Source organism: Caretta caretta, chromosome 2, assembly GCF_965140235.1.
Source record: "Caretta caretta isolate rCarCar2 chromosome 2, rCarCar1.hap1, whole genome shotgun sequence".
NCBI classification, from domain to species: Eukaryota; Metazoa; Chordata; order Testudines; family Cheloniidae; genus Caretta; species Caretta caretta.
The window spans coordinates 177,597,947-177,624,331 of record NC_134207.1 but is presented as its reverse complement, the minus strand read 5'-3'; the positions used below and the strand labels follow the sequence as shown (position 1 = coordinate 177,624,331).

The 26,385-nt window shown below is 39.1% G+C and overlaps 1 protein-coding gene across 5 annotated transcripts in view; it reads left to right on the top strand.

Annotated features, from left to right (window-relative positions):
- The window catches only part of SUGCT (succinyl-CoA:glutarate-CoA transferase), a 494,323-nt gene that overhangs the window by 246,168 nt on the left and 221,770 nt on the right, over positions 1-26,385 (top strand). The window contains exon 13 of one of the 5 annotated variants that reach the window (XM_048839168.2): positions 5,707-5,795. The exons of the other annotated variants lie outside the window; for them this stretch is intronic. Within the exon in view, the coding sequence (XP_048695125.1) occupies positions 5,707-5,736 (30 nt within the window). The 3' untranslated portion in view covers positions 5,737-5,795. Of the gene's footprint in view, positions 1-5,706; positions 5,796-26,385 lie in introns of those variants that run through there. 5 annotated transcript variants of the gene reach the window in all.

Sequence of the window (26,385 nt, the reverse complement as noted above, 5' to 3'; positions counted from 1 at the left end):
ACAGCCAAAGACCAAGCACATGGGGTAAAACTGAAGAGGAATGGAAGCAAGACTGAAGGGAAAGGGAAGCAAGTCTAAAAGGGTGATACAATTTAATCAACTATAGGTGTGAATCTTTCACCCACCATGGAACCATGGGGGTCAAAAAGGGGCCATATAATTTCCTTTGTAAACTCAGATTGAAACAACAACTTGTCTGACCCTGGGACTTTTTGTTAACATCATTAACAGCTTCAATCATACTCTAACTGAGCTGCCAAAAAAATGAAGTTTTTGACTAAGCTGGATTGCCAGGTGATACATTTTTTCCATGAATGGAATGAAATGTTGTCTACCTTTTCCCAACTGATTATAATCTTTTATTCATTTGTAGTGTTAAAATGAATACTGCAGGCATTCTCACTGCTAAGTTAATCAGTGTCTTTTTGAGGGGGAGGGAGACAGAGGTTAAAAGGGTTGAGAGACAGGCATTTGCTCTTTTAGGGACACTGATACAGTAGTTAAGAAAACATTCTTAACCTGCTAGAGGGACAGCTGCTTTCCTTAAGAAATGAGAGGGAGAGAGAAAGAGAGAAAAGTGTATTTGTAGAAGGTCCTATAAAGACACTGTATAGGCTATCTGCTTGCAGCGTTTTATATTCAGACTTCTTCTAAAATATGTTCTTTTAATCAGGCCAAGATCATACAGTACATTAAAAGAATTCTTTAAAAGTTTTAAAAATTTACTGGATGACCTCAGTGTGGTCCTATTTAGCATACCCTTGGGAACATGTGTATGAAATACAATGTGGTTTGAGGTTTTTCAAACAATACAAACTTAAAAGAGAATATGTATTTTTTAACAGAAACAATTCAAATTCCTCCAAAAGATAAAACAAAACAAAAGCAGGTATGCACCATACTGCAGATAGGCCATGAAAGCATAAAGATCTGTGGCTATTAAGTAAGGGGAATGAAAGTATTCTTTTCACTTTTTTCATTAGGTGTTCTGTCTTTTACAGTCATCGTACAACGCCATTGTTGTTTCCAAATGGCTGGCAGAAATTTAAAAAAAGAATAAGATGGCTGCATTATGGACAATTTAATAATTTGGTAGCTAATGTTTAAAACCACACTCCTTGATACATTTTATCATATCAATGCTGTGAGCAGAAAATAAAAATGAAAGTCCTGAAATGGTATTTTTTAGCAGAACAGTTACAGACATACCACACAAGTTGAGTACATCAGGTGTAAGACATCATCCTGATGCATCACTTCTGAGAAGTATTGGGAGGGAAATATCAGAGTTGAAATATCACAGCTGGCTCTGATTTCAGCTCATGCCAAACACCTGCAAGCTCTAAAAGGATACCAAAACAAAACTCCACCCTGTGGCAGAAGGCCATCCCTTAACAACCTTTTCCTGACTTTGCATCACTATAAAAATTAATTTAACATTTTTACAGAACCCTTATTTTTCATGTCCCAGAAGACTAATACAGTTCCTTTAGCCATTCTGCTGAATATGCCTCAAAAACAGAAAGTTAAGAATTGAAATATTTGATAGTTGGAAATTATCTGATGTTTTCATCTTATTATTTGTGAAAGCCTGTGAAATTGGTGGGTTTTATTAATCTCTAGACTATATCATATTCTGTAAATCATTTCATTTGAACACGTCCTGGCAAAAATTTCCTAGCATCTGGTAAAAGCTTCCACAATTGAAGTTATGAACACAAAAAGCAACTCAAGAAACAAAATGTATTTTAATGTGTTTAGTTTCTTTTTTTTAAAGTGATGCACTTTAAGGACCATGTTTTGAATCACTTCAGTGGTTAATATTTACTGAAACAGTTTTGCAGTCCACTAAGGGTTATTCAAGTCAAGTGAAATTATATTCTTGTCTATAATACTGCAGAGAATTTGTTACATAAAACGGTTCCTGCGACTGAAAAACAGTTCATGAAGGCCTTTAGGTTATACAGTGTTTCTGGAAGTAATTTCTAGTAGACAAGTGAAAGAGAGGAATTAAATTTTGCATTTATCTCTTTAAGTATTGGACCTGGTTGGAAATTTTCCAATGGAATGTTTTTCCAGAAAAAGCAAAGCATTTTGTGAGAACATGTTGCCTTTAAAAAAATTGTTTTGAAGTGAAAATTGGAGAAAATGCCCCACATCTTTCAATATGATTGAAACATTCCATTTAGACAATTTTCAAAATGAAATGTTTCAATTTCCATTTCAAAATGACTTTTCATTTCAATTTTTAACACTAGGAAGTATGATATCAACAGTTGAAATCCAAATGAACACTTTTAATTTTGTCAAAATGAAACATGTTGATTGACCAAAAATGCAATTTTTTCCAGAATGTTTGTGGAAAAATTTGAATTTTTTGTTTTCTTTCTGTTCTGAAACCAAAGAGATTTCAGAATTATAAAACTCCCCTTGAGACAAAATTATGGTTCCTGCCCACTCTAGGACAGTGGCTACTGTACCCCTTTTCAGACTACTGTACCCTTTTTGGGAGTCTGATTTGTCTTGTGTACCCCAAATTTAACTTCACTAAAAATTACTTGCTTACAAAGTCAGACATAAAAATACAAAAGTGTCACAGCATGCTGTTACTGAAAAGTGTGCGCGCGTGTATGTTAGTAATACATATGCCTACATGTGTTATGAAGAGCAATCCCTTCTATTATAGACTCCCATTTTATGAAGATCATAAATTTCCTGAACTGGTTTTGAAATTAAAGAGGGAGCCTGCAAGGACGTTTTCAAAAAGTTGCATTATGGGTTCTCAGTTCAGGAGCCTAGTGAGAAGCTTCTCACTGACCTTTTCAAAACTTCAGTTGTCTTTCTTCACTATGCTCCAGCATTAGCAGTTCACAACACAGCTTTTTCAAAGCCCTTTGGTTGGTTTCTCTCTTTAGAGAGGTTGCACACTGGTTCACTAATCCTGGAGCTCAGTGAAGTGATGCCAGTCAGTTTCAAAGAGTCTGTACTTAAGGTCCTGTAATCTTGGAATGCACTGAAGGCCATGCCATTGAGCTTTCAAGGAACAGTGCTTGCTGGTGTGTAATTTCTTTGAAGTTCCTAACAGCATGTTAATCTGACTGGCATTTTCATTCTTGGATACAGTGCAAATTTGGAGTCGTAACTGAGCTGAAATTACCCCAAGAATTTCAGTTTATCAAAGTTTGGTGAATATGGGTTTCATTATACGTAATAATACACATCCTTAAATTATTACATTGTAATCCCATCACATTTTGCAAGGTAAGTGGGGTTGTCCTTGGTCTGTCTTCTAAGGTATATCTAAGTGCTTGGAGGAGTTGGTGCTGGTGATTCTGTACGTGGCATTGTTCCCACAAAGTCTGTACTGAACCAGTGCCGCTGCCTAATGGTGGTAGACACTGTGCTGCCGGATGCAGTCATTTGCTTGTATTATACATTCATAGTTGCATGCACTTTCGGTTACTAAAGATCCTGAGGCAGTTTTTAATAATAATAGTAGTAGCGTCCTGATCAAGTTTGAGCTTGAGAACTAATATTTTGCCAACTTAAATTCCCTCAGCAATTTCAGCTGAAGAGAGTATTTTTCTTCACTTGTTGTGTACTCTTTCCCCTAAAAGTTGTGGAAAGTAATGGATGTACATTGCTTATCAGCCTAAGAAGGTTTTTGATCTTTAGGTAAAGAAGAACCTCTATCTTTCATTTTCAAAATATCACAATGAAGTAGACATGTATCCAAATTGAATTAAGTGAAGTTAGGATAGAAAGAGTCTGCACAGATATCAAAGGCAAAAGCTTTGGACGCTCAAAGCCAATTTTCAATATATGATTTCAGGTAACTGTAGTTGAGTTTTGACTTGTTTTTGAATTTCTTAATTTCAGTGTCAGTCTGTGTCCAGGAATTTCCTGTGAAGGAAGATAGCCTGGGCTTCTTCTCTGGGAAAAAGGGCTGGTCTGCACACAGTTTTTGTACTCCTTTAACTAAATCGGTTTGAAACTGGAGTAATTAAAGTTTTACAACCCCCTAATGTGGATGGCATTATACTGATATAATGGTGTTTATACTGGTATAGCTTATTCCTGTAAATTTAGGAAAATAAGATATACTGGCGATAAGGGATCTTTATAGAGGTATAGCTGCATCCACGCTAGGGAACGTACTGCTTTACCTGTTCTGTTTTTTGTTTTTTTTCAAAAAAAAACACATCCCTAACCCAAATAATAGTACAATAACTGTGTGGACAAGGCTATAGTGTGTTTCTACTGTCCAGCTGCCTTTTCTGGGTTTTTCAGCTGAGCCCTGAAAATCACAAAAGAGATATGAATCTCATTTAAAAAAGCCAAACACTTGATCAGCGATTGAAGAGTCCTTGGGGATGCCCCAGATGAGTTTCAGATGTTTAGGGCAGCGCTAGAGGTGCACTGAAGCTCCCACTGGGGACACTTTGCTCGGTGTTTGTCGTTTCATACATACCTGTGCTATGTGTAATGGCCCATAAAAGGGGATATTCCCATAATTCACAAATAGCCTTAGGAAGAGGGTGGCAAACAAAAACCGACCAGTAATAGCACTAGAAAGGGAACTCTTGGGCAACATGAGAGAGAGAAGATGCAAAGGTGATATTTCAGGAGTTTTGACCCTAGCTCAACAGTGGAAAAAGAGACAGACACATGAGCATGGCAAAAAATGGAGGCTGTAATGTTGTTAACTTAACCTAACTCCTGAAGGTCCAAAGCAGGATTGCAACAGTTACCGGGTTGAAGACATTACAGTGTGGATCCCAATTTGGTTGCCAGGTATCAAGAAAAAAAAAAAAGGAGTGGGACCAGCTCTTAGCCACCTCAGCCAGCTAAAAGGGGCTAAAAGCTAAATTTCCCCCCTCACTGTTATCTCACCCAAAATTTGAAGGACTAGACAAGGGATGCTGCAAGCTGTGCAAAACATTGATGATTACACCCAACTTGCAATGCAAAGGCCCAGGCTCAGTGCCTGTCCATCCCTCTGCAGGAGTTTGGGCCCCCCAAAACTGACCCTTATTAACATGCAATCCATACTAGGAACCTTCTGTATTTGTGACCAGCCCTTATTGATTATTAGGACTTGTTCCTTTTTCATTGTTACATGCCCTTTTCCTAGGTACCGTTAATGTGACTATACACTTAAATTTTTGCAGTGTGTTGGTCCTGTAACTTGACACTCAATAATATATCTAGCCATTAAGTTAAAGACTGATTTCTAGAACTGCCTTTTTTTTTATAGGCTCCCACCTACCCAGTAATTAGTCTCTTAGAAATAGCATCAGTTATAAATATTCTTAATACTAATCAAACCAGTATGACATTCAGCATCTCTTCTATGGAAGTTTAAAATACTTGGAAATCAATATAACAATCCTTCATGTCCTTATCCCCTAAATATGCTGTCCCACCATTTTAAAAATTAAAATGTGATCAACTAAATGTAGCCATTATAACTGAAATGAAATCAAAGGAAAAAATGAGAAGCAATTTTTAAATCAAGTAAATGTGTGGATATATCCCATATGACAAAACTTTGCAAAAATAACTGCAAATTGCTGGTTCTTTGAGAAATATTTGCTGTCACAAAATTTTTCTTCTTTTCAGTTCTGTCAGTTCTCTCGTTGTAGTAGAACTAAACGCAAACACTCTCACTCTCACTGCACACGCTTTCTCTCTCTCTCATTATAGACGACTGATGGAAAAATAAACACCAAATAAGAGCATCTGGAGATGGTTTATTTCTTTACAAGTTGACTGGAAGACAATGTTGAAACAGACACTGCTGTCGTTTCACAATACAGGAAATTTGGAAAAGGTGTCACAGCTGTTTTAAATAACTTCATTTTGAGCATGCCAGTCATGTGGGCATGAGCCTTCACTTCTTCACTAGGAGCAGAGGAGGAACTCATCCTGCAATAAGTGTAACTTAATTGAAATCAATGAATTTCCACCAATTTGGCCCCTTAAAGGCAAAAATCAGTGCTATGGCCTAACTCAGCAGGGTATTTAAGCGTCTTCCTGACTTTAAGCAACTAAGTAGTCCCATTAAAGTCAATGGGACTACTCATGTACTTAAGTATGAAATGGGGCCTATAATTGATTATATACTTCTTAATATTAAATAGTAAAGTATGTGTGTGTGTGTAAGTGATCTAGGCATTTAAAAAAAACCCAATAACACTGAGAGGTAGAATGATTCAGTGAAAGGCCTGATTGGTAGCCTTGGGAACCAAAGTCTCCTATTTAACCTAAACAGAACAGTTATGGTACCTCACAGGAAGCAGCAATGCAATGCAATGTTGTCCAAACTGTTTTGCCAAAGTGCCTCAAATCTAACCTGGGAGGACATGCTTTAGGCTTGGATGAATAATTCAGTCCCCTGCCAGTTTACTCCATGTCATTCTGCTGAGACACTATCAGATTTGCCAGTTATGCAGGTGGTTAGTGTAAACCTGGTCACTAGGGGTTGAGCTGAGACCACCAACTCTTTCTCATTAATTTTGATGGTAATAGCTTTGGTCACTACTGATCAGGGCAGGGTTACAATAGATGACAACAGAATTAAATATGTGATAGTATGTGATAAATCCATTCTTTTAAGGAAGTATAATATACTGTTTATCTAAACTTTTGTCAAGTATTGTACCTGAATCCATATAATAAGACATATTGCACAATTTGTATAAGAGGTCTGGGATTTTATTAACTAAAAAAATTGAATTTAAACCTGTAATGTATTCATTTACTTCATCACTGTAAAGATACTTGAGAACTATTTCAGCACTGCAGGGTGCAACCACAGCATCCCAGCCTGTATGAGTTTGGAGTCAATAAAAGACCACATTTGCATTATTATCTCTGAAAAGATGCAAAGGTTTATAGAAAATGTGTTGTAACCTGATGTGATCATCTCTGCAGTTATGATAGAGATTGATAGACATTTTAGACATTATTCATGCTGAGAAATGTCTATCTTTTAAAATTTCAGCATGCTAACTTAAGGGAAATGCTGTATTTTCCCCCAAAGCCGCTATGTCCCCTTTGTTTGAAATCTCTTGCTAGTTTGTTGTGTGTGGAAAACACACATCTTCTTCCCTCTATTTAGTGGCTCCACATAGGAGAGGGCTGCAATATGGCAGTTATTTCAGCTAAGCGGTAACTCCACCCCTTTTTTTTTCTGGTGCTGGCCTTATTGCAGCCATTTGTCAAGGAAATGAAATGCTAAATGTATCTACATTGAGCTAAAAGCACCTGCAGTGGCCAAACCAAAGGAGCATTTTGCTGATATATATGTCCCAAAATCAACTTGGTGAGTGTGTCATGTAAGTCCCTCCAACAGATCAACTTTTCTTCATTGCTGCCAAGATATGCATTTATTTGTGCTGCTTACCGAGGTCTTCCCCATCTGTCTGATAGGAGAACGTAGCAATGGCATTAGTCAAGATGAAATTCTGTTACTGTTGCGGATTTTTAATACCTTATTATGTTCAATGTCTCAACTTTATTTTTCATTACAAAGTTGTGTTTAGTCATTTTAAAATTAGCTGAGAACCAAGACAGGAAGTTCAGTGTTTTGGAAATTTGTGTTAATTTATAGCTCAGAATATATGTATTAGTAATATTACTACACAGATGATGCATACATATAATTCTTAATACAGATTTATGCTACAGGTCTGGTCGATTGATAATATCAATAAAGAAGTGTACTTAATTGTGTAAAATAATTATTAATTATGTACATAGTAATATACTTGATTGTGAAGTGCTTTGAGATCAACTTATGAAAAATACTATATAAGAACTAGGTATTAGTATTAAAAAGAGTATGAATACACACTTAATCACTGGGCCATCATTGTGTGCGGGGTAAATAACATGGTTTTAAAGTATTTGCAATTATTTATTTGATAGATTCAGGCTCCACTTAACTAATACATATTTAGGAACCTTTAATTTTTTTATTCTAAGTATACTGTACTGTTATGTCAAGATGGGTCTAATGTCCATCTATTACATTTAATATAATCAAAATGACCAACAAATAATTTTTATATGTAGTAAAAGAAAGAAAGCAGCAGTTAATATAACTTTTTCTATACCAATTAGCAAGGAGTAGATTTTTAGTAACAATTCAACTGGTTGGACACTTCAGATTAAGTTTAAACTATTTTAGTAACAGTAAGCAGCAGGAGAAGAAAAATATAGTTTATATCCATTTTGTAGGCAAAGAGCTGTAGACGGTTTGGGCTAAGTTACTTTCTTCACAAGGTTCATACTTTTATTACTGTAACAGAGTGGCTGGCAGACTTTGCAGAGGGATCGAGGGCTTGTCGAGTCGTTTGAAAAAGTGCAGGGAAATTACATCTGAGTCACAGTGGCAGATGCATCTTGTTAACTCCAACCTGGGTATAAAAGGGGTTGGAACAGAAGAGGCAGAGGAAACTAGAAGCTGGGATAGAGGCGGTCTTGCGGGGAAAACTCTTGGAACGGCCAATCTTGCGGGGAGAAAGTTTAGACTTTGGTATATGTTCTCTTGTTTTTGAGTTACCAGCAGAGCCAAATGCCAAGAAAAAGGTAAGTATGGCAATATACAATTTATGTATGTTTTGTTCAGAACATGTTAGAAACTCCACCTGCGTACAATTACTTTGTGTTTTCATTAGGGCTGTCAAGCGATTAAAAATTTATCGTGATTAATCGTGCAATTAAAAAAATTAATTGTGATTAATCGTACTGTTAAACAATAATATAATACCATTTATTTAAATATTTTTGGATGTTTTCTACATTTTCAAATATATTGATTTCAATTACAACACGAAATACAATGTGTACAGTGTTCATGTTATATTTATTTTTGATTACAAATATTGCACTGTAAAAGCAAAACAATGTAAAATTTTAGAACCTATAAGTCCACTCAGTCCTACCTCAGCCAATCGCTCTGACAAATAAGTTTGGTTACAATTTTCAGGAGATAATGCTGCCCACGTCTTGTTTACAATGTCACCTGAAAGTGAGAACAGGCATTCGCATTGCACTGTTTTGGCTGACATCGCAAGATATTTACGTGCCAGATGTGCTAAAGATTCATATGTTCCTTCATGCTTCAGCCACCATTCCAGAGGATGTGCTTCCATGCTAATGATGGGTTCTGCTCGATAACGATCCAAAGCAGAGCGGACCAACACATGTTCATTTTCATTATCTGAGTCAGATGCCACAAGCAGAAGGTTGATTTTCTTTTTTTGGTGGTTCAGGTTCTGTAGTTTCTGCATTCGAAGGTGGCTCTTTTAAGTCATCTGAAAGCATTCTCCACACCTCGTCCCTCTCAGATATTGGAAGGCACTTCAGATTCTTAAACCTTGGGTCGAGTGCTGTAGCTATCTTTAGAAATTGGTACCTTCTTTGTGTTTTATCAAATCCACTGTGAAAGTGTTATTAAAACAAACATGTGCCGGGTCATCATCAGACTGCTAGAACATGAAATGTATGGCAAAATGTGGGTAAAACAGAACAGGAGACATACAGTTCTTCTCTAAGAAGTTCAGTCTCTCATTTAATTGAGTGCAGTTATGTAACCAAAAAAAAAAATCTACATTTGTATGTTACACTTTCATGATAAAGAGATTGCAATACAGTAATTGTATGAGGTGAATTGAAAAATATGATTTCTTTTGTTTGTCATTTTTACTGTGCAAATATTTGTAATAAAAATAATAATATAAAATGAGCGCTTTATGCTTTGTATTCTGTGTTGTAATAGAAATCAATATATTTGAAAATGTAGAAAAACATCTAAAATATTTAATAAATTTCAATCGGTATTCTATTGTTTAACAGTGCGATTAATTACGATTAATTTTTTTAATCACAGTTAATTTTTTTGAGTTAATCTCGTGAGTTAATGACCATTAATCAACAGCCCTAGTTTTCATAAACAGAACAGCTCCAAGGTCTTGAACCTGCAAGGTGCTGAGCACTCTGATCTCAGTCCCTCAAAGCACTTAAGCATGTGCTTATCCCGAGAAGTCCCAATTCCATTGACTACAATGGGATTACTTACACTCTTGTTATTTTGTAGTACTCTAGGTGTAAAAGATTTGCCCATTTTATAAGGTTTTTTTGTTCCATTAAGAGCAAAAGGAAGTGTGTATGGAAAAGGAAAGTGATATTATGTAAGTGGAATGTCATTGGCTTATTTCCTTCCGCCTTAAAGCCATATTCCATATCCTCTGCTTCAAGGTTTTTCACAACTCTACCGTGCCTACAACTCTGTTCTCATTTCTTCCTCCATCCTTTCTCCTTATGTACTCCCTTGAAGCCTCTCTCCCTACAATCCTTGCTGTCTTCTCCCAGCCTTTGCTTCACATCTTCTTTCCCATTGCATCTATCTACCTTATCTAATTTGTGTAATCTCTGACTATATAAGAATTGCTATTATCATTATTATGGTATTTTTAATGGAGCCATCATCATAGTGCCTTGGCATATATGGACACAAAAAGGAAGCTTACAAGAAGTGGAAACTTGGACAGATGACTAGGGAGGAGTATAAATATATTGCTTGAGCATGCAAGGGTGTAATTAGGAATGCCAAAGCACAATTGGGGTTGCAGCTAGCAAGGGATGTGAAGGGTAACAAGAAGGGTTTCTACAGGTATGTTAGCAACAAGAAGGTGGTCAGGGGAAGTGTGGGACACTTACTGAATTTGGGAGGCAATGTAGTGAAAGATGATGTGGAAAAACCTGAAGTACTCAGTGCTTTTTTTGCCTCGGTCTTCACAGACAAGGTCAATGCCCAGACTGCTACGCTGGGCAGCACAGTGTATGGGGAGGAGGTGAGCAGCCCTCCGTGGTGAAAGAATGGGTTAAGGACTATTTAGAAAAGCTGGACATGCACAGGTCCATGGGCCTGGATCTGATGCATCTGAGGGTGCTGAGGGAGTTGGCTGATGTGATTGCAGAGCCATTGGCCATTATCTTTGAAAACTCGTGGCGATCGGGGGAGGTCCCAGACGATTGGAAAAAGGCAAATATAGTGCCCATCTTTAAAAAAGGGAAGAAGGAGAATCTGGGGAACTACAGACCTGTCAGCCTCACCTCAGTCCCTGGAAAAAACATGGAGCAGGCCCTCAAGGAATCCATTTTGAAGCACTTGGAGGAGAGGAAGGTGATCAGGAGCAATCCACATGGATTCACCAAGGGCAAGTATGCCTGATCAACCTGATTGCCTTCTATGATGAGATAACTGGCTCTGTGGATATGGGGAAAGTTGTGGATATGATATATCTTGACTTTAGCAAAGTTTTGATACGGTATCCCACAGTATTCTTGTCAGCAAGTTAAAAAAGTATGGATTGGATGAATGGACTATAAAGTGGATAGAAAGCTGACTAGATCATTGGGCTCAATGGGTGGTGATCAATGGCTCCATGTCTAATTGGCAACTGGTATCAAGCGGAATGTCCCAGTGGTCAGTCCTGGTGCCGGTTTTGTTCAACATCTTCATTAATGATATGGCTGATGGGATGGATTGCACCCTCAGCAAGTTTGCGGATGACACTAAGCTGGGGGGAGGTAGATATAATGGAGGGTAGGGACAGGGTCCAGAGTGACCTAGAAGTAACGGAGGAGGAAACTAGAAGTAACGGAGGAGGAAAAGGACCTTGGAGTATTGGTTGATCATAGGATGACTATGAGCTGCCAATGTGATATGGCTGTGAAAAAAGCTAATGTCATCTTGGGATGCATCAGGAGAGGTATTTCCAGTAGGGATAAGGAGGTTTTAGTACCATTATATAAGGCACTGGTGAGACCTCACCTGGAATACTGTGTGCAGTTCTGGTCTCCCATGTTTAAGAAGGATGAATTCAAACTGGAACAGGTACAGAGAAGGGCTACTAGGATGATCCGAGGAATGGAAAACTTGTCTTATGAAAGGAGACTCAGGGAGCTTGGCTTGTTTAGCCTAACTAAAAGAAGGTTGAGGGGAGATATGATTGCTCTCTATAAATATATCAGAGGGATAAATACCAGAGAGGGAGAGGAATTATTTAAACTCAGTACCAATGTGGACACAAGAACAAATGGATATAAACTGGCCACTAGGAAATTTAGATTAGAAATTAGACGAAGGTTTCTAACCATCAGAGGAGTGAAGTTTTGGAATAGCCTTCCGAGGGAAGTAGTGGGGGCAAAAGATCTATCTTGCTTTAAGATTAAACTCGATAAGTTTATGGAGGAGATGGTATGATGGGATAACATGGTTTTGGTAATTAAATATTCATGGTAAATAGGCCCAATGGCCTGTGATGGGTTTTTAGATGGGGTAAGATCCAAGTTACCCGGGAAAGAATTTTCTGTAGTATCTGGCTGATGAATCTTGCCCATATGCTCAGGGTTTAGCTGATCGCCATATTTGGGGTCGGGAAGGAATTTTCCTCCAGGGCAGATTGGAAGGCCCTGGAGGTTTTTCGCCTTCCTCTGTAGCATGGGGCACGGGTCACTTGCTGGAGGATTCTCTGCTCCTTGAGGTCTTCAAACTACAATTTGAGGACTTCAATAGCACAGATATAGATGTGAGGTCTTTTTTAGGAGTGGTGGGTGAAATTCTGTGGCCTGCATTGTGCAGGAGGTCAGACTAGATGATCATAATGGTCCCTTCTGGCCTAAATATCTATGAATCTATGAATCTATGACCTAGACAAATTGGAGGATTGGGACAAAATAAATCTGATGAGGTTCAACAAGGACAAGTGCAGAGTCCTGCACTTAGGATGGAAGAATCCCATGCACTGCTACAGACTGGGGACCGAGTGGCTAAGCAGCAGTTCCGCAGAAAAGGGCCTGGTGATTACAGAGGACGAGAAGCTTGATATGAGTCAACTGTGTGCCCTTGTTACCAAGAAGGCTAATGGCATATTGGGCTGTATAAGTAGGAGCATTGCCAGCAGATTGAGGGAAGTGATTATTCCCCTCTATTCGGCACTGGTGAGGCCACATCTGGAGTATTGCATCCAGTTTGGGGCTCCCCCCACTACAGAAAGGATGTGGAAAAATTGGAAAGAGTCGAGCAGGCAAGAGGCAACAAAAATGATGAGGGGGCTGGAGCACATGGCTTATGAGGAGAGGCTGAGGGAACTGGGATTATTTAGTCTGCAGAAGAGAAGAACGAGGGGGAATTTGATAGCAACTTTCAACTACCTGAAGGGGGGTTCTAAAGAGAATGGAGCTAGGCTGTTCTCAGTGGTGTCAGATAACAGAACAAGGAGCAATGGTCTTAAGTTGCATTGGAGGAGGTCTAGGTTGGATATTAGGAAAAACTATTTCACTAGGAGGGTGGTGAAGCACTGGAATGGATTACCTAGGGAAGTGGTGGAATCTCCATCCTTAGAGGTTTAAGGCCTGCCTTGAGAGAGCCCTGGCTGGGATGATTTAGTTGGTGTTGGTCCTGCTTTGAGCAGGGGGTTGGACTAGATGACCTCCTGAGGTCTCATCCAACCCTAATCTTCTATGATTCTATGGATGCTTTTTCCACTTCCCATGCTTCATTTTTCTGTGTCTTCTTTTCAATTCCGCTCTTTCAGTGAAACTTTCTGTTGACAATGGCTGGGTGTTAATCTCTAGATGCATTAAGATCTCAACATGGTGCCTAAACTGTGGTCACATGTTCTGAATTCAGTTGAGGTAGATTTAAACTCTTTGGAACAAGGAATGAGTTTTCCTACATACTATTTTTAAAATGGCATATACCTCTACATCACTTTATAACTAATAATAATATCAATCATGTCAGTTATGAGATATTCTGGGGCAAAAATTGGGGATTGGTCCTGCTTTGAGCAGGGGGTTGGACTAGATGACCTCCTGAGGTCCCTTCCAACCCTGATATTCTATGATATACTATATACATCAATGCTAAGAAATGACTCCATGATGCAGTGTGGGTTCTAGCAGTTATATCATGCTGATTACTACAGAACTGTTTGAAATTATGCATTTTCATGCAGTATATGTTGTGATGAGAATCTGCTTATGCACCTTTGAATTAATTCATGCAGTGTTGCCTGGAATATATGACACTGTCTGTAGAAACAGTATACATAAGGAATGTTGTATGTTTCAAAGGGTACAAGCTTGTGATGATTGACAAAGCAGTGCAGCTCATCTGTATAGCAAGACAGACATTCCGAGCCCTGGGCTTTGGCAGGACACAAACAATGGTGAAAACTGAGGCCATCAGTGGGCGTAGGGGTGGAGGGGAAGGATTATAAATATTTCAAACAGTTTAGAGGCACACGTGAGCTGAAATGTCAGGAGGTCAGTTTTTATTTATTTCTGCTTTCTGCTGCCATTCTTGCCTATTTCTACAGTGGATGGTTCCTTGCACAAACATCTGGGATCAGGTTGCCAGCACCTGCAGCACGTGGAGAGAGAGAGAGAGAGGTTTCTCTGACTATAAGACTTATTTTAAAATGCATAACTTAAATAGCTATTGATAGAAAAAAAGAATCATTTTAAAATGTGTTGTCCCCTCTCCCCCATAAAGTGGATAATATAGATATTTTTTGTTTGCAGTATCCAAATGTTATTTTAAAAAAATCGGGGCTACAACACACAGACTGCAAGTGCACTTTTCATGATTTAAACCTGGAAGACTGTACAGTACATCTGTTTAACATCTTTTAGTTTCAAGAATTCTGCCTTGAAAATGTTCTGTCCCATAAAAGGTTATGTTAGGATTTTCAGATGCAAACTGGAAAAGGTTAATGTACTAGTGGATCCTCTTTTTTTAACCCGTATGCGGCTGCTGGCCCATCATTGTGTTTTGCCAGGTGTTTTAAGAAGGAGTCTTTGCTGATGAAAAGAAATATGAGTTTGTCAATATTCAAGCACACTGGAAAATAACTTTTTCAAGATGTAGCTGAAGATCCCTAAGTAGGCATTAAACAACTTGTTTGTAATTACCAAGTGACGATAAAATCACCCAATGTATGGCTAAATCTTTATTTCCTATATATGCTTCTCTCCATTACACAGGTTTTATGTTGATGCAATTCCATTGTCTTCACTGGAGTTTTACTGGCATAGCCGAGTGGAGAAACAGGCCCTTTTACTGCTTCCTGTTCAACACAGTTGGCAATATCTGCACACAAGAAGCCCAGGACTAGTTGTAGAAGTTATGTGGGTGAATCATAAGCTGCATTGGCAGAGCTGTGCTAGGAAACCTTTACTATGCTAGGGAGCAATTTCCATAGCTTTAGAAAATGTGTTCAGTCTCTACATTAGGGCCTGAGGCCAAGCACCATTACTTCCCATTGAAGTTAAAGGGACATGAGGGGTCTCAGCTCCTCTCAGGAGTTACCCAGACCCTTGCAAGACCAGGCCATTAGTGAGCACAAAAAGTGACCCATTTAACAGTCGAAGGAAGATTCTGTGGTTCAAGCAGTAGATAGGAGGTCTGGAGTTTGGGTTTCAATGCCAGTGTAATGAGTCATCTCTTAGCCTGATGCAGGGGTGCTGGAACAATTTGTATAGCGGGGGTGCTGAGAGCCATTGAATCAAACTGTAAACCCTGTATATGATGGGAACCACTTCAAGCCACGGGCTGTTGCTACACCCCCTGCACCCCTAGTTTGAGCCTGAGCCTGATCATTGGTGCTGAGTCTGATGAGTCATCCTGGAGCCTGAAACCTGAGAGCTCCATGTCAATCAACCAGGACTCAGCCCATTCACAGGCAAAGGTCTAACTGGTGACCCAAAGGCCAGGGATATCGGCTCCCAATGAGAGCAGCCACTCTAGTCTGCTCAATGTTGCAACCTCATTGGGACAGACTGCACATGCTTTTGCCTTGTTCCAAGCCTGCTCTTGGTTCCTGATTCCTGCTTTGCCCTTGGCTCTGGTCCCCAGCCCAACAACTGGGCATGACTGCCACTGCTCCAAACACCAGGTTTGACTGCTGCTGCTTCAACCATGATTTAGTTGAAGGATGATTTAGTTGGGGATTGGTCCTACTTTGAGCAGGGAGTTGGACTAGATGACCTCCTGAAGTCCCTTCCAACCCTGATATTCTATGATTCTATGAACCACTAGGCATGACTATCCGCTTGTCAGTTTCTGACAGCCTGCTTCTTCCACAGATTTTCTGACTGACCTTTGGCAAGTCATTTAACCTCATTGTGTCTCATTTTTCTTATTTGTAAAATATGGTTAATCATATTTACCTATATGGCAGGTGTGATGCAAACTTTAATTCACTGTATGTGCAAAGCAGTTTATGATCCTAGGTTGGAGATTGCTATAGAGATAAATACTATTATTAATTTATATATAAGTATTTTGTTGTTTTTTAAAAAAAGCACAGAGCCTACCTAAGAAACAACAGTAATTTTTCCTTAATTCAAGTAGTTTGATGCCATGCATACAGCAGACGAATCACAAAAAAGCGTTCTGCTGCATGGCCTTTAGTGAGTGGGTGTGTGAAAGAAGAAGAGATAGCATTTCCTTCAGAGACATAAACACTCTCTGACACAGACTAGGGAAGAATCTGTGTTGCAGAAGGCTTGCTGCAAGGGATTTTCCACATGTATTTTATTATTCTGAAGCTGATGGTGGTGACAAGTTGCACATTAAGTAACTGTCTCTTAAAAAAATTACTTTTTAAATTATCTCTGTAGGAAAAGTGATGTAATACTGGGTTACTTGGGTAAACAAAGTCATCTGACTACAGAATACATTACCATCACATATGAAACTCGCTCCCTTCTGCCCCTTCACTTTAGACATATGGCTCTATGGTGATTACCTGCATATTTAGGGACAAGTGTGTTCAGATTCACTAAGTTAGTAGCCAACAGTTTTCACTGGGGAAATAAGTTTAGTCAACTGTTAGTAATTTGGTTTTGAAAATATCTGCAAAGTCCTCAAACGCATAAGACACAGTGAAACATATGGTCCTAATCAACCCATTAAGAAGGAGACATGGTCTATTTTCCATTAGGGATGGTGCTTACAACAAATGAGTAAATACAGCTGAAGTTTACACATGTATTCTAATTTTACTATAGTGTGTGCATGTAGGTAAACATGCATGCACCCATATATATTTAGGTGTATTCCCAGTGGATCATGATGATTGGGAGGAGAGATAGCTCAGTGGTTTGATCATTGGCCTGCTAAACCTAGAGTTGTGAGTTCAATCCTTGAGGGGGCCATTTAGGGGGCAAAAATTGGGGATTGGTCCTGCTTTGAGCAGGGGGTTCGACTAGATGACTTCCTAAGGTCCTTTCCAACCCTGATATTCTATGATTGCTATAAAATAAAACAAGCTGACTGAGCAAGTCAATTGGTGTAAAAACAGGAAAAAATTACATATTAAAAAAAAAAAAGAAACCTTTCTTGTTGGGTTTTTCCTTATTATTCAGATGCTAGAGCTCATAAACCTAAATTGGCAGCATGTAATTGGACAAAGGAATGTGGTGGAACCCTCTTGTAATGATGTTTGTTTTTTAACATAACTTTGCTCTGAGCAGAGTGGTTCACAATAGGAGCAATTGCAAGTTGCACGTTGCGGTGCATTGTAACAATTCTGGACAGTTATTCCACTCGACTTGAAGTGGGGTTTTATTATGTAAGTTTGCAGTTGGGCAAATCCAGGATCCTGCACCTGGCTTAACTAGTTATATGGGATACAAAGCTGATATACAGTGGGAGCCACATTGTGGCGGCTACTTCTTCCCAGTAAATGAAGTAGGCTCTCTGAGCCCTTATGGAAGCACACCCAGGAGGATCAGTACAAGTGGACCCATGGTTTGGTGGATACTTGGGCCCTGCCTCTCCCTCAACATGCCCATATCCTGCCTCTTTCTGCCTCCTGCGTGCTGCTGTTCAGGGAGCTTGCATGTAACACACCTGGAGCGTGCATTCCCTGCACTGCTTCTTGCATTTTCCTGAAGGGCCTGTTAACGCTCACACTTTTTATAAAGTTGAACACATGCCCCTCCCCCCCACTTTCCATCATCATAATGATAGATCTAGGTGTATATGGTGCTTGTAGGGAGTTCACAGATTCTGCAATGCCATGCTTAGGGGACTAACTGCATTCACAGCCTTTCACAACTAGGTCACACACCAAGGATTGAAAGTTATAATTACCTCAAGGCCTTCTGATTCCTTATTGCATTTATCCGAAGTGTTTTTATCTAGTATCTTTGGCAGTTGTTACAATTCTTGCACGTTTTTCTGCACATTCCTCATGATAAATCTCTTCTGTTTTCCTCTTGCTCTTGCTGTGTTGTCAGCACAAATCACCTTTCAAAAAAGAGCCACTATCTTGTTGTTCATGGTTGTGTTTTAACAAGTGAGAGGCCACTAGTTAAAATAAATGTGCTGTTATAGGCCCCTGTTGAGGAAAGCATCCCTATTCAGCAACAGCACTTAGGCATGTGCATAACTTCAGTGTGACTTTAAGCATGTGCTTAAATGCTTTCCTGAATAGGGATGGATTTAAGTTTTCCTGAATCAGGGCTAGATTTTTGACATGTTGTCAGTTACAGAACCCAATGCAAAGGTGAGGTGTTTACCAAACATTCCAGAAAGTGTGAAAACCAAAGAGGTGAATTTTCGGGGGTGGGGGCAAGTAACTTGTGTTGTATTAGGTCAGGGTGTGACCGTGATAGGAATGGGTTTTACCATTGTATACAGTGAGTAGATTCCGCTCATCAGAATCAAGTGCATTATTATGATTGTAACAATTATATAACAGCAAAAAGACTCTTTCTGGTCAGAGTGCACGGTGTGCTAGGTCAAATAAAGCTTAGCTTCTCATCTTCTGGGTAAGTTGGAGCTTGGACTAAGTGAGTGGGGTAGACAGGAGGAGAGAAGAATTACCATCAGTCTCAGATATACAATAGTGTCTGGTTTTATAGGCATATCCTTGAAATCCAGGAGACTGGTATTTTGGTTAGGCAGTAAAATATCCATATCATATATAGACTTAGCCAAGATGTACATTTTGAAAAAAACATAATTATATTGGAGTTTAAAGGAGTCTTTAAAAAAAAAAAGATGAATGATCAGATTTTCAAAGGTGAAGAATGCATACAAATCCACAGTTGAGGTCAATGGAAGCTGCCAGTGTTCGGCACCTTTAAAAATCAGGCCTGAAGTGTTCAGCAAAGGTCTAATCAGGAAAGGTTAAAAGAGATGGACATGTTCAGATAAAAGATAACCTAAGGAAGTAAAGGAGGACAAAGCATATCAGTAGCATTTTGTCACCTCTGAATGCAGTCTCTCGTTTTCATGTGATTCACACATAGATCCCAAATGTAGAGAAGTTATCAAGATACAAGATCATCTTGCAAAAAATGAAGTTGCCATCAGAATCTGCTGTGAGGCTTTTGATCCACAGTGGGGTAGGCTGGACGTAGAAAGGAAGGAAAGGCCTTTTTTAATGTCACTGATAAATCAGAGAGGGGTCTGATCCAAATCAAGTTCTCTAACTTAAAATACTTTCCTGTAAAATTGAAAAATTGTAACAAATTTTCAAAAATTTGTTAACATGAAATCAAGACAAGATTATAATACCCCTTGATGGAAGCTTTCAAGAGGAATTATAAAAGTAAATCACAGTGCTTTATTTATTCTCCATTATCTAAAGACTGTAGATAACCATCTCCTTTGCTACACTGTAACCTTCTTTAATGTGTTGGATTTAAGTCTGTAGTTTTAAAAGTGGTTTCTGTCTTCTTCAGTTTCTTGATGTGGCAAAGGCTGGGAGAATTTTTCGGTGAACTTGGGCATAGTTTCAGGCAAATGTGGGCCAACTTCCAAGCAAACTAGGTCAGACAGATGATTCTCAGTTTGAAACCATGCAAAGCTTCAGTGATTTAACATGGTCTCAACACGAAACTTGGCAGTTTCAGCGGGGGTTTTTCGCTTTGCATTTTTGAGTTTGCTCAAACCTGAAACTCAAAGCAAAATTCAAGGAATGCAAAATACTGGGTGAAAAAAAATTATAGCAAACCCCTGGGAATAAAAATAACCAACTTTCACTCAGTTTTCCATTACACCTTATTATTTTGTAAAGAAAGTGCAGATGGTATGAGGGTGAGCCAGGAATGTTATCCAATAAAGAATTCCACCTTCTCCATCTCCTGTCCTGGAGTGAATGAAAGAGGAGCATGATTAAATGGCTGTGGAATGTGACAGAATTTGTTACAATTTTCTGTCTATCCCTTCACATTGTCCACTTTCGTAAGTCAGCCAATGCCTAAACCAGCTGACAGGGCTGTCTTCTGTTGGATTGGCATTGAAAACTGGCATTTGGCTAGTATATCACATGATGCTGCAGTGAGACTCCTGCCCAGATGGAAACGTTCAAATCATTGTTCATCTCTCATGGTCAGACTGCATCATGGGGGTTTGCCTGTTTCTTCTGTTTTTTGCCTCATCAGCATGGCTAAATGATTCCAAGTGTAGCAAGATAATTAACTATAACCTAGAACTTCACTCTAATGTATAGACCTACTATCTATGCCATCTTTTGCAATAGTCTCTTTTTACAGGAAGTAGAGAGGGAGGAGAACATCTCATTCTCAGTAGGGTTGCCAGCCCTCCAGGATTGTCATGTGATGAAGTCTCCAGGAATACATCCAACCAAAATTGGCAACCCTAATTCTCAGTCATGGCCTAGCTACCCATTGACTTTGCTTTCCACTACTTTTTTTTGTCATTCCTGCTTTTCTTCTTCAGTCCATCAAAGTTGTATTATTCACTGACATCAGGGAACTGAAATTTCTTGGAAATGTTGATTTCAGCCCATCCTTACCCCGTTGTGCCTAACTAGACTGAGTATAAATGAGGAATTTCTACCCCTATATATTCTTTTTTGTTATTCTGTATCTGATAATTGTCTTTGTTCTTCCATCTCTCCTTAGCAATATGAACAGATTAATAGTACATGCCCTTTTTTTATTGCGCCAGTTTGCCTGGGTGACACTGACATCTAACAGATTAGGCATGGACCTAGCAGTCTGAAAACATGGATTCTAATTCTGGAAGACAAGTTTCTGGTTTTGACATTTGTTTGCAGGTCAAGGTAAACCTCAGAGTTTACCTCATCTTGCTAATATGTGTTAATACTACAGCTGCCTTGTCTTCACCAAGATTTTGCCTCAGGTTAGTTACTACGTGTTAGCTAACATGAGCTAAGAACATACCTTTGTTCCTAGTGAACACAAGACCCAGCCTGTAGTTTTCCCCATCTGTAGGATGGAGTTAACATTAGTTACTTCATAACACAATGATTTTGTAAAGTGCTACATAAGTAGCAAGTATGATTAAGAACAGTCAGTTGTAGAGGGGAAAGAACCCTGGACCTCATGGTTCATGCTAAATGTGTCAGAACATCTGATTATTGAGGGTACCATTATCCCCTTCTCCTCATCCTCCTCTTGCAGGTCCCTTTTCAGTATCGTGAATTTTGGCAAGAAAATAGCATTTCCTTTTTTATTAAATATCCAGAAAGTGAAAAATATTTTGTTCAAAACTTAATTGAAAAATATCAATCTATCAACATATTGGTCCAATTTTATGGACGAGGCCCATGGTAGAGCACGAAACTGGAGTAGCATTCATGTTTGCTCATTTCTATTACTTCCTATGCTAAGTTTTAACTAGTGTGACTTTTTAAAGCCAAGTTAAAGGTATAATCCTGTAAATAAAGGTTCATAATGGAAATGCTGAGAAATCCTAGAATCCAGTGGTGAAAAATATTCATTTAATAATAAATCTATATGAGATATTTGTGTTGATGATTTCTGAGTAGCAGTAACAGCTGACTTTATGTGGATGGCTGCATTAGACATGTAATGCCAAACATATCACTGCATAATTTTGTAATGAACAGATATGGAACTATAGCAAGAAAATTCATGAAACTTACAGATGTATTGTCTGTACCAGGGCTATTTTAGAGAGGACTAAGACTTCAGCATATATTTATAACTAATAGCTGACCATTTATAGAGTAGGCAAAAGCACAAATATTTTAAACGGTGAGATGGTGTGCTTTCCACTCTTTGTAGATGTGGGGTGTAGAAAGCCTATGCAATAATGATTTTCACTTTGTATTTTACTAATCCTAGCATGCCTTAAACTTCTAGGGTGACATTTACCACATTTTCTTGTGTTTTAGGAAGTAGGGATGAATGTACTTCGTTTGAGCACTTAATTAGTAGCAAAACTGCTGTTGGAATGCTTTGTAATATCAAATAGTGATCCAGCTGAAAGAGGAGGAAAAATTGCAGATAAACATGAATAAATAAGGAAGTGATTAGATTATATGAAAATTGTTTAGAGTCTGGCGGAATTTACTGTAATCTGCTAATGGCAGCAAGTACAGTGTAATTGTGCATGCCAAACAAGGAGACTGGACATGTAAGGGAGGGAGTTTTCTGTGCTTGTTACCATTTGTGATTTTCTAAAAGCTATCCATATGTGTCCACTTGGTCTGGACTCATAGGGAAGTTGGTCTCTGGCCAGATGCTCCATCTCTTTGAGCTAACACCTCTCTATAGAGCTCTAATGCTCCCCTGAAGAGCACTTTTTTTTAAACTCTCCAATTTAGATTTGGCAGTTGAAGCATGATGGCGATTGAATGTTTTGAGAACCAGCAATAAATAAAGCTTTAAAACTTCCATTGTTTTGTCTCTCAGTTGCTCTGCTATGCAGTTGCATAAGCATCCGTAAGCTAAAGTAGTGGAAATCAGATTGGATTACATCTGCTAAGGTCACATATTGGTTAAGATTTCTTTCCGCCCCCCTCTAAAGTTCCAGTTTATCCTCATTTGTATCATAAATAGAGAAATATAAAGGAGGGGTGCTCTGTTTTATGAAACAATGTCCAACAAGGAATTGGTTGAGTTAAGAATGTAAAGTTTGGCTAATCTGAGTAGCATATTTGTAATGAAACATGATTTCTCTTGTGTTTTTTTTTCTTATCCCTATAAATACTATGTAATCCTCTTCTCTTCCCCTACCCTGACAGCCTGTTGTTGTGTCTCTGCCTGCTAAGTGTCTGATCCAGCAAAGCATATAGGGCCTTCCAAGCTGTGCAAGCCCCAGTAGGCCCTGGGGACTGTGCTCTGTGGCTGGCCAGCCAATCCAGGTGAAAGGTCATTTTGCTGTGGAAGACAAGGCAAAGGAGGGCTTTGTGCTGGCAGAGTATTCTGCAACTGCTGGGAGTTGAGGAGGCAGTGACGGGGAGTTAATAAAAAAGAGCCTCTTGCCTCGACAACAGCACAGTTACCCACACTCCATTTCTGTTCCATCTGCCTTCAATACCAAACATTGAAATTGAAGTGTCCATGGGATTTACTAGTGCACCACTTGGCTGTGAATGGGGGAAGGTGGGTCTGATCTACCTGAAGTGCTGGGAATATTATAACATGCAAACAAACTCACCACCAACAAAACAATAATGTTGGTGTGTGGCCAAAGGGAGTTCTGCCTTTCCTGACAATGAGGAGTACTGCAGGAAACTGCCTTCCCCCATTACTATTGTGTGGTTTGGGAGTATTTTTCCTTTCTCCTGGGCTTTTGTGTATATGTGTGTCTCTATTTATATTTGTGCTGAAGCTCATTGCTGTTCCTCTGTTATCTGGCCTCCAAATCTGAGCCATCGGCCTGGAAAATACTTCCATCTTCTGGCTATGGTCTGTTTAAAAATGGTTCCTAGGTGATTGGCTGTCAGCCACCAACCAAATATAAAGGCTCACAGTTTTAAGACTTCTAATTATTTTATTTTTTTACTTTTGGATGTAGTTCACATCTAGTACATAGCTATCTAGAGGCCCCAAATTGCCCATGTATCTGTTAGAATGCTCAAAACTGCAGGCACAAAAATGGAGGCCTAGTTAAGGCCTGCCTAAAAATCAGGTCATGCAACTGCCCTTGCAAAGCAGGAAGCATATCAGCTTTGCAACTGCTAAGTAATCAAATTATTTTAAGGGAATGTCCAGAATCTATTATCTGCATCTCAGTGCAAAGGATTAAAAAAAACCCCAAATACCCCAAACTCCCCAAAACAAACAAAAAACGCACCCTAAAAATAATTTGAAAATTATGTTTTATTAGATTCATACCCAGCATCAAAACTGAGAAGCATTGTATTTCAGGTTTCCTCTTCCTTGGTATGTTCTAATAATTGTTCATGTCCCAAAGAATAAGTCTTAAGTATTAATATTTTATTATGATTAAAAGTTTGGCTCCCTATCCAAAGTATTTGAATTAGCTAAGTTTTGTGAAATTTCCAGCTCAGTTTTACATTGGTTTTCTTGTAAAGTTTCTGACCTTTCCTACTTTTGATTGAGCCATAGCAGCCATTCTTCTGGTATTCTGGGAATTCTATTTCTAGTCCTGGGTGGAAGCAAGAAATGCAGAGGTGTGGAAAACAAAATCATCATACTATTTCTGAATCTCCAAAAATAGCTGGGATCAAGTTTTGGGTGAAAGTTTTTTCTTTAAGGAATCTTAGATTCTGCTTCATTCTAAATATTGTTTGGAGTTAGAGTACTGTGGTATTGCAGGGAGATGCAACATGCAAATTGACTGATAGGAAGAGAAAGCTGTGCTTGTGTTGTTGAACTCCCCCAGAGATTCTGCATGTGGATGGCGGCTTTAAGTTGTGGTTGGGGCACCAAAGAGCCCACTTGGCAGAAGCTGCTTCTGATGAAGAGATGAGCTGAGGTGGAGCATCCTCTGAGTGCCTTGCTGTGTGCCTTCCCTGTCCAATGCTTCACTTTAGGCCTATGCTAGATAGTTGCCTACCCTCTGGTGGAGGAAGGTCAGTGTTTTCATTGTACTACCTCTTATCCTTTTCTGCCAGCACAAACCCTGGAGCATTCAGATCCCTTTATGCAGCTATATATTATATCATAGAATAAAACTATATTCAATGATAAATACTGAAATTCTTTCCTAAGGTATCAATTGTGCACCATGCTGCTTGCTTTTCAGATTAGTAACATTCTCTTTAGACATGTTTGTGTCAGATGCAAACTTGCCCATAGTGATACGTGCCTTTCACATCTGTAGGCTGGACTAGAACTTCAGTAACACTACTAAGGGTGACAGAAAATCACGTGAAAGCTGCAGCTAGTTTAGCATGGTGCATCTTGTTGCTGATAAAGATACTAGAGATGGGTACGATATAAGAACCTGGATAGATAGTTGTGGAACACCATTAAGACATGGACTCAGTCTCTTGTGTTCTGTATTTAAGAAGTAAATGAAAGTGAGGAGACTATAAACATCCCCACTGTTTTTTTTTAAAAAAACTTCCCCCTAATCATTTCCTGCACTTTATATATCCCATAAGATTCTCTTCTGCATGTGGGAGGAACTGAGTTAATGATTCAGTCCAGGACAAGCAATTAATTTTTTTTATTTGGGTGCTTACACTTTCCTAAGATGGATGAATGGATGGTGGCTTCATTAAACAGAATAAGATGGTAAAAGTGAAGAGAACTGTCCCCACTTTTCCCCCCCAGAAAGCCCCTGTTTAAATCATTTGTACTCTATGCTCGTAAATAATAAGTTATTCTTAGAACCCTAAGGCTGCTGGGTAAAAACTGCAAATCTTGGTAGAATTAGTTATAATATAGAGCCCTAGTAATGGGGTAGTACAGACTGGAAAGTGAAACATTTAAACAACCCATTAGCCATTTTTTCTCTTGAAGTCAGAAAAAAAAGCTTGTCAGTCATAAACAAAAATGTGTTAAGAATATTTTCACCATCTCAGATAGATTTTTAGCAGTTAACAGTGGCTTTCCTTTAACTCTTTAGAAACTGAAGATATAAACATCCTCCTAAACATTCTCACTGCAGGGGATGGTCCATAAATTCAGTAGTGATGAGTTCTTCAGTCCCCACTCTGGGGTAGGCAGAGTCAGATGTTTTTGTTTGGTTAGGCTGACTTTCCTCCCAGTGCAGAGCCCCTTCAGAATTTTTTTTGCCTCCAAAGGTATAGCAGGCTCAGAGTTGGATCCTCTGTAGACGGTCCGTAACCTGATTCATTTTTTCCTAGGTCTTTTCCGCCCCCTCAGCTCTCCATTTTTTAGTGTGGGGTTACTGGCTTTTTAAGGCTCATTAAAATTTACCTCATGGAATGCTGGGTAATTGTGGGGACCATTACCTAGCGCTTCCCCCAAATTAAGCCCCCGATGATGGCTGAAAAAGCAAAAGAGAAGGTTCTGTACCCTGTGCTCAGTTGGCTTGGCCAAGTGTATCAAAGGGGAAATCTGTTCCTTTTGCTCCCCCAACCTTGGTGCAACTGCAGTTAAAAGCAGGCCTCTGGCCTG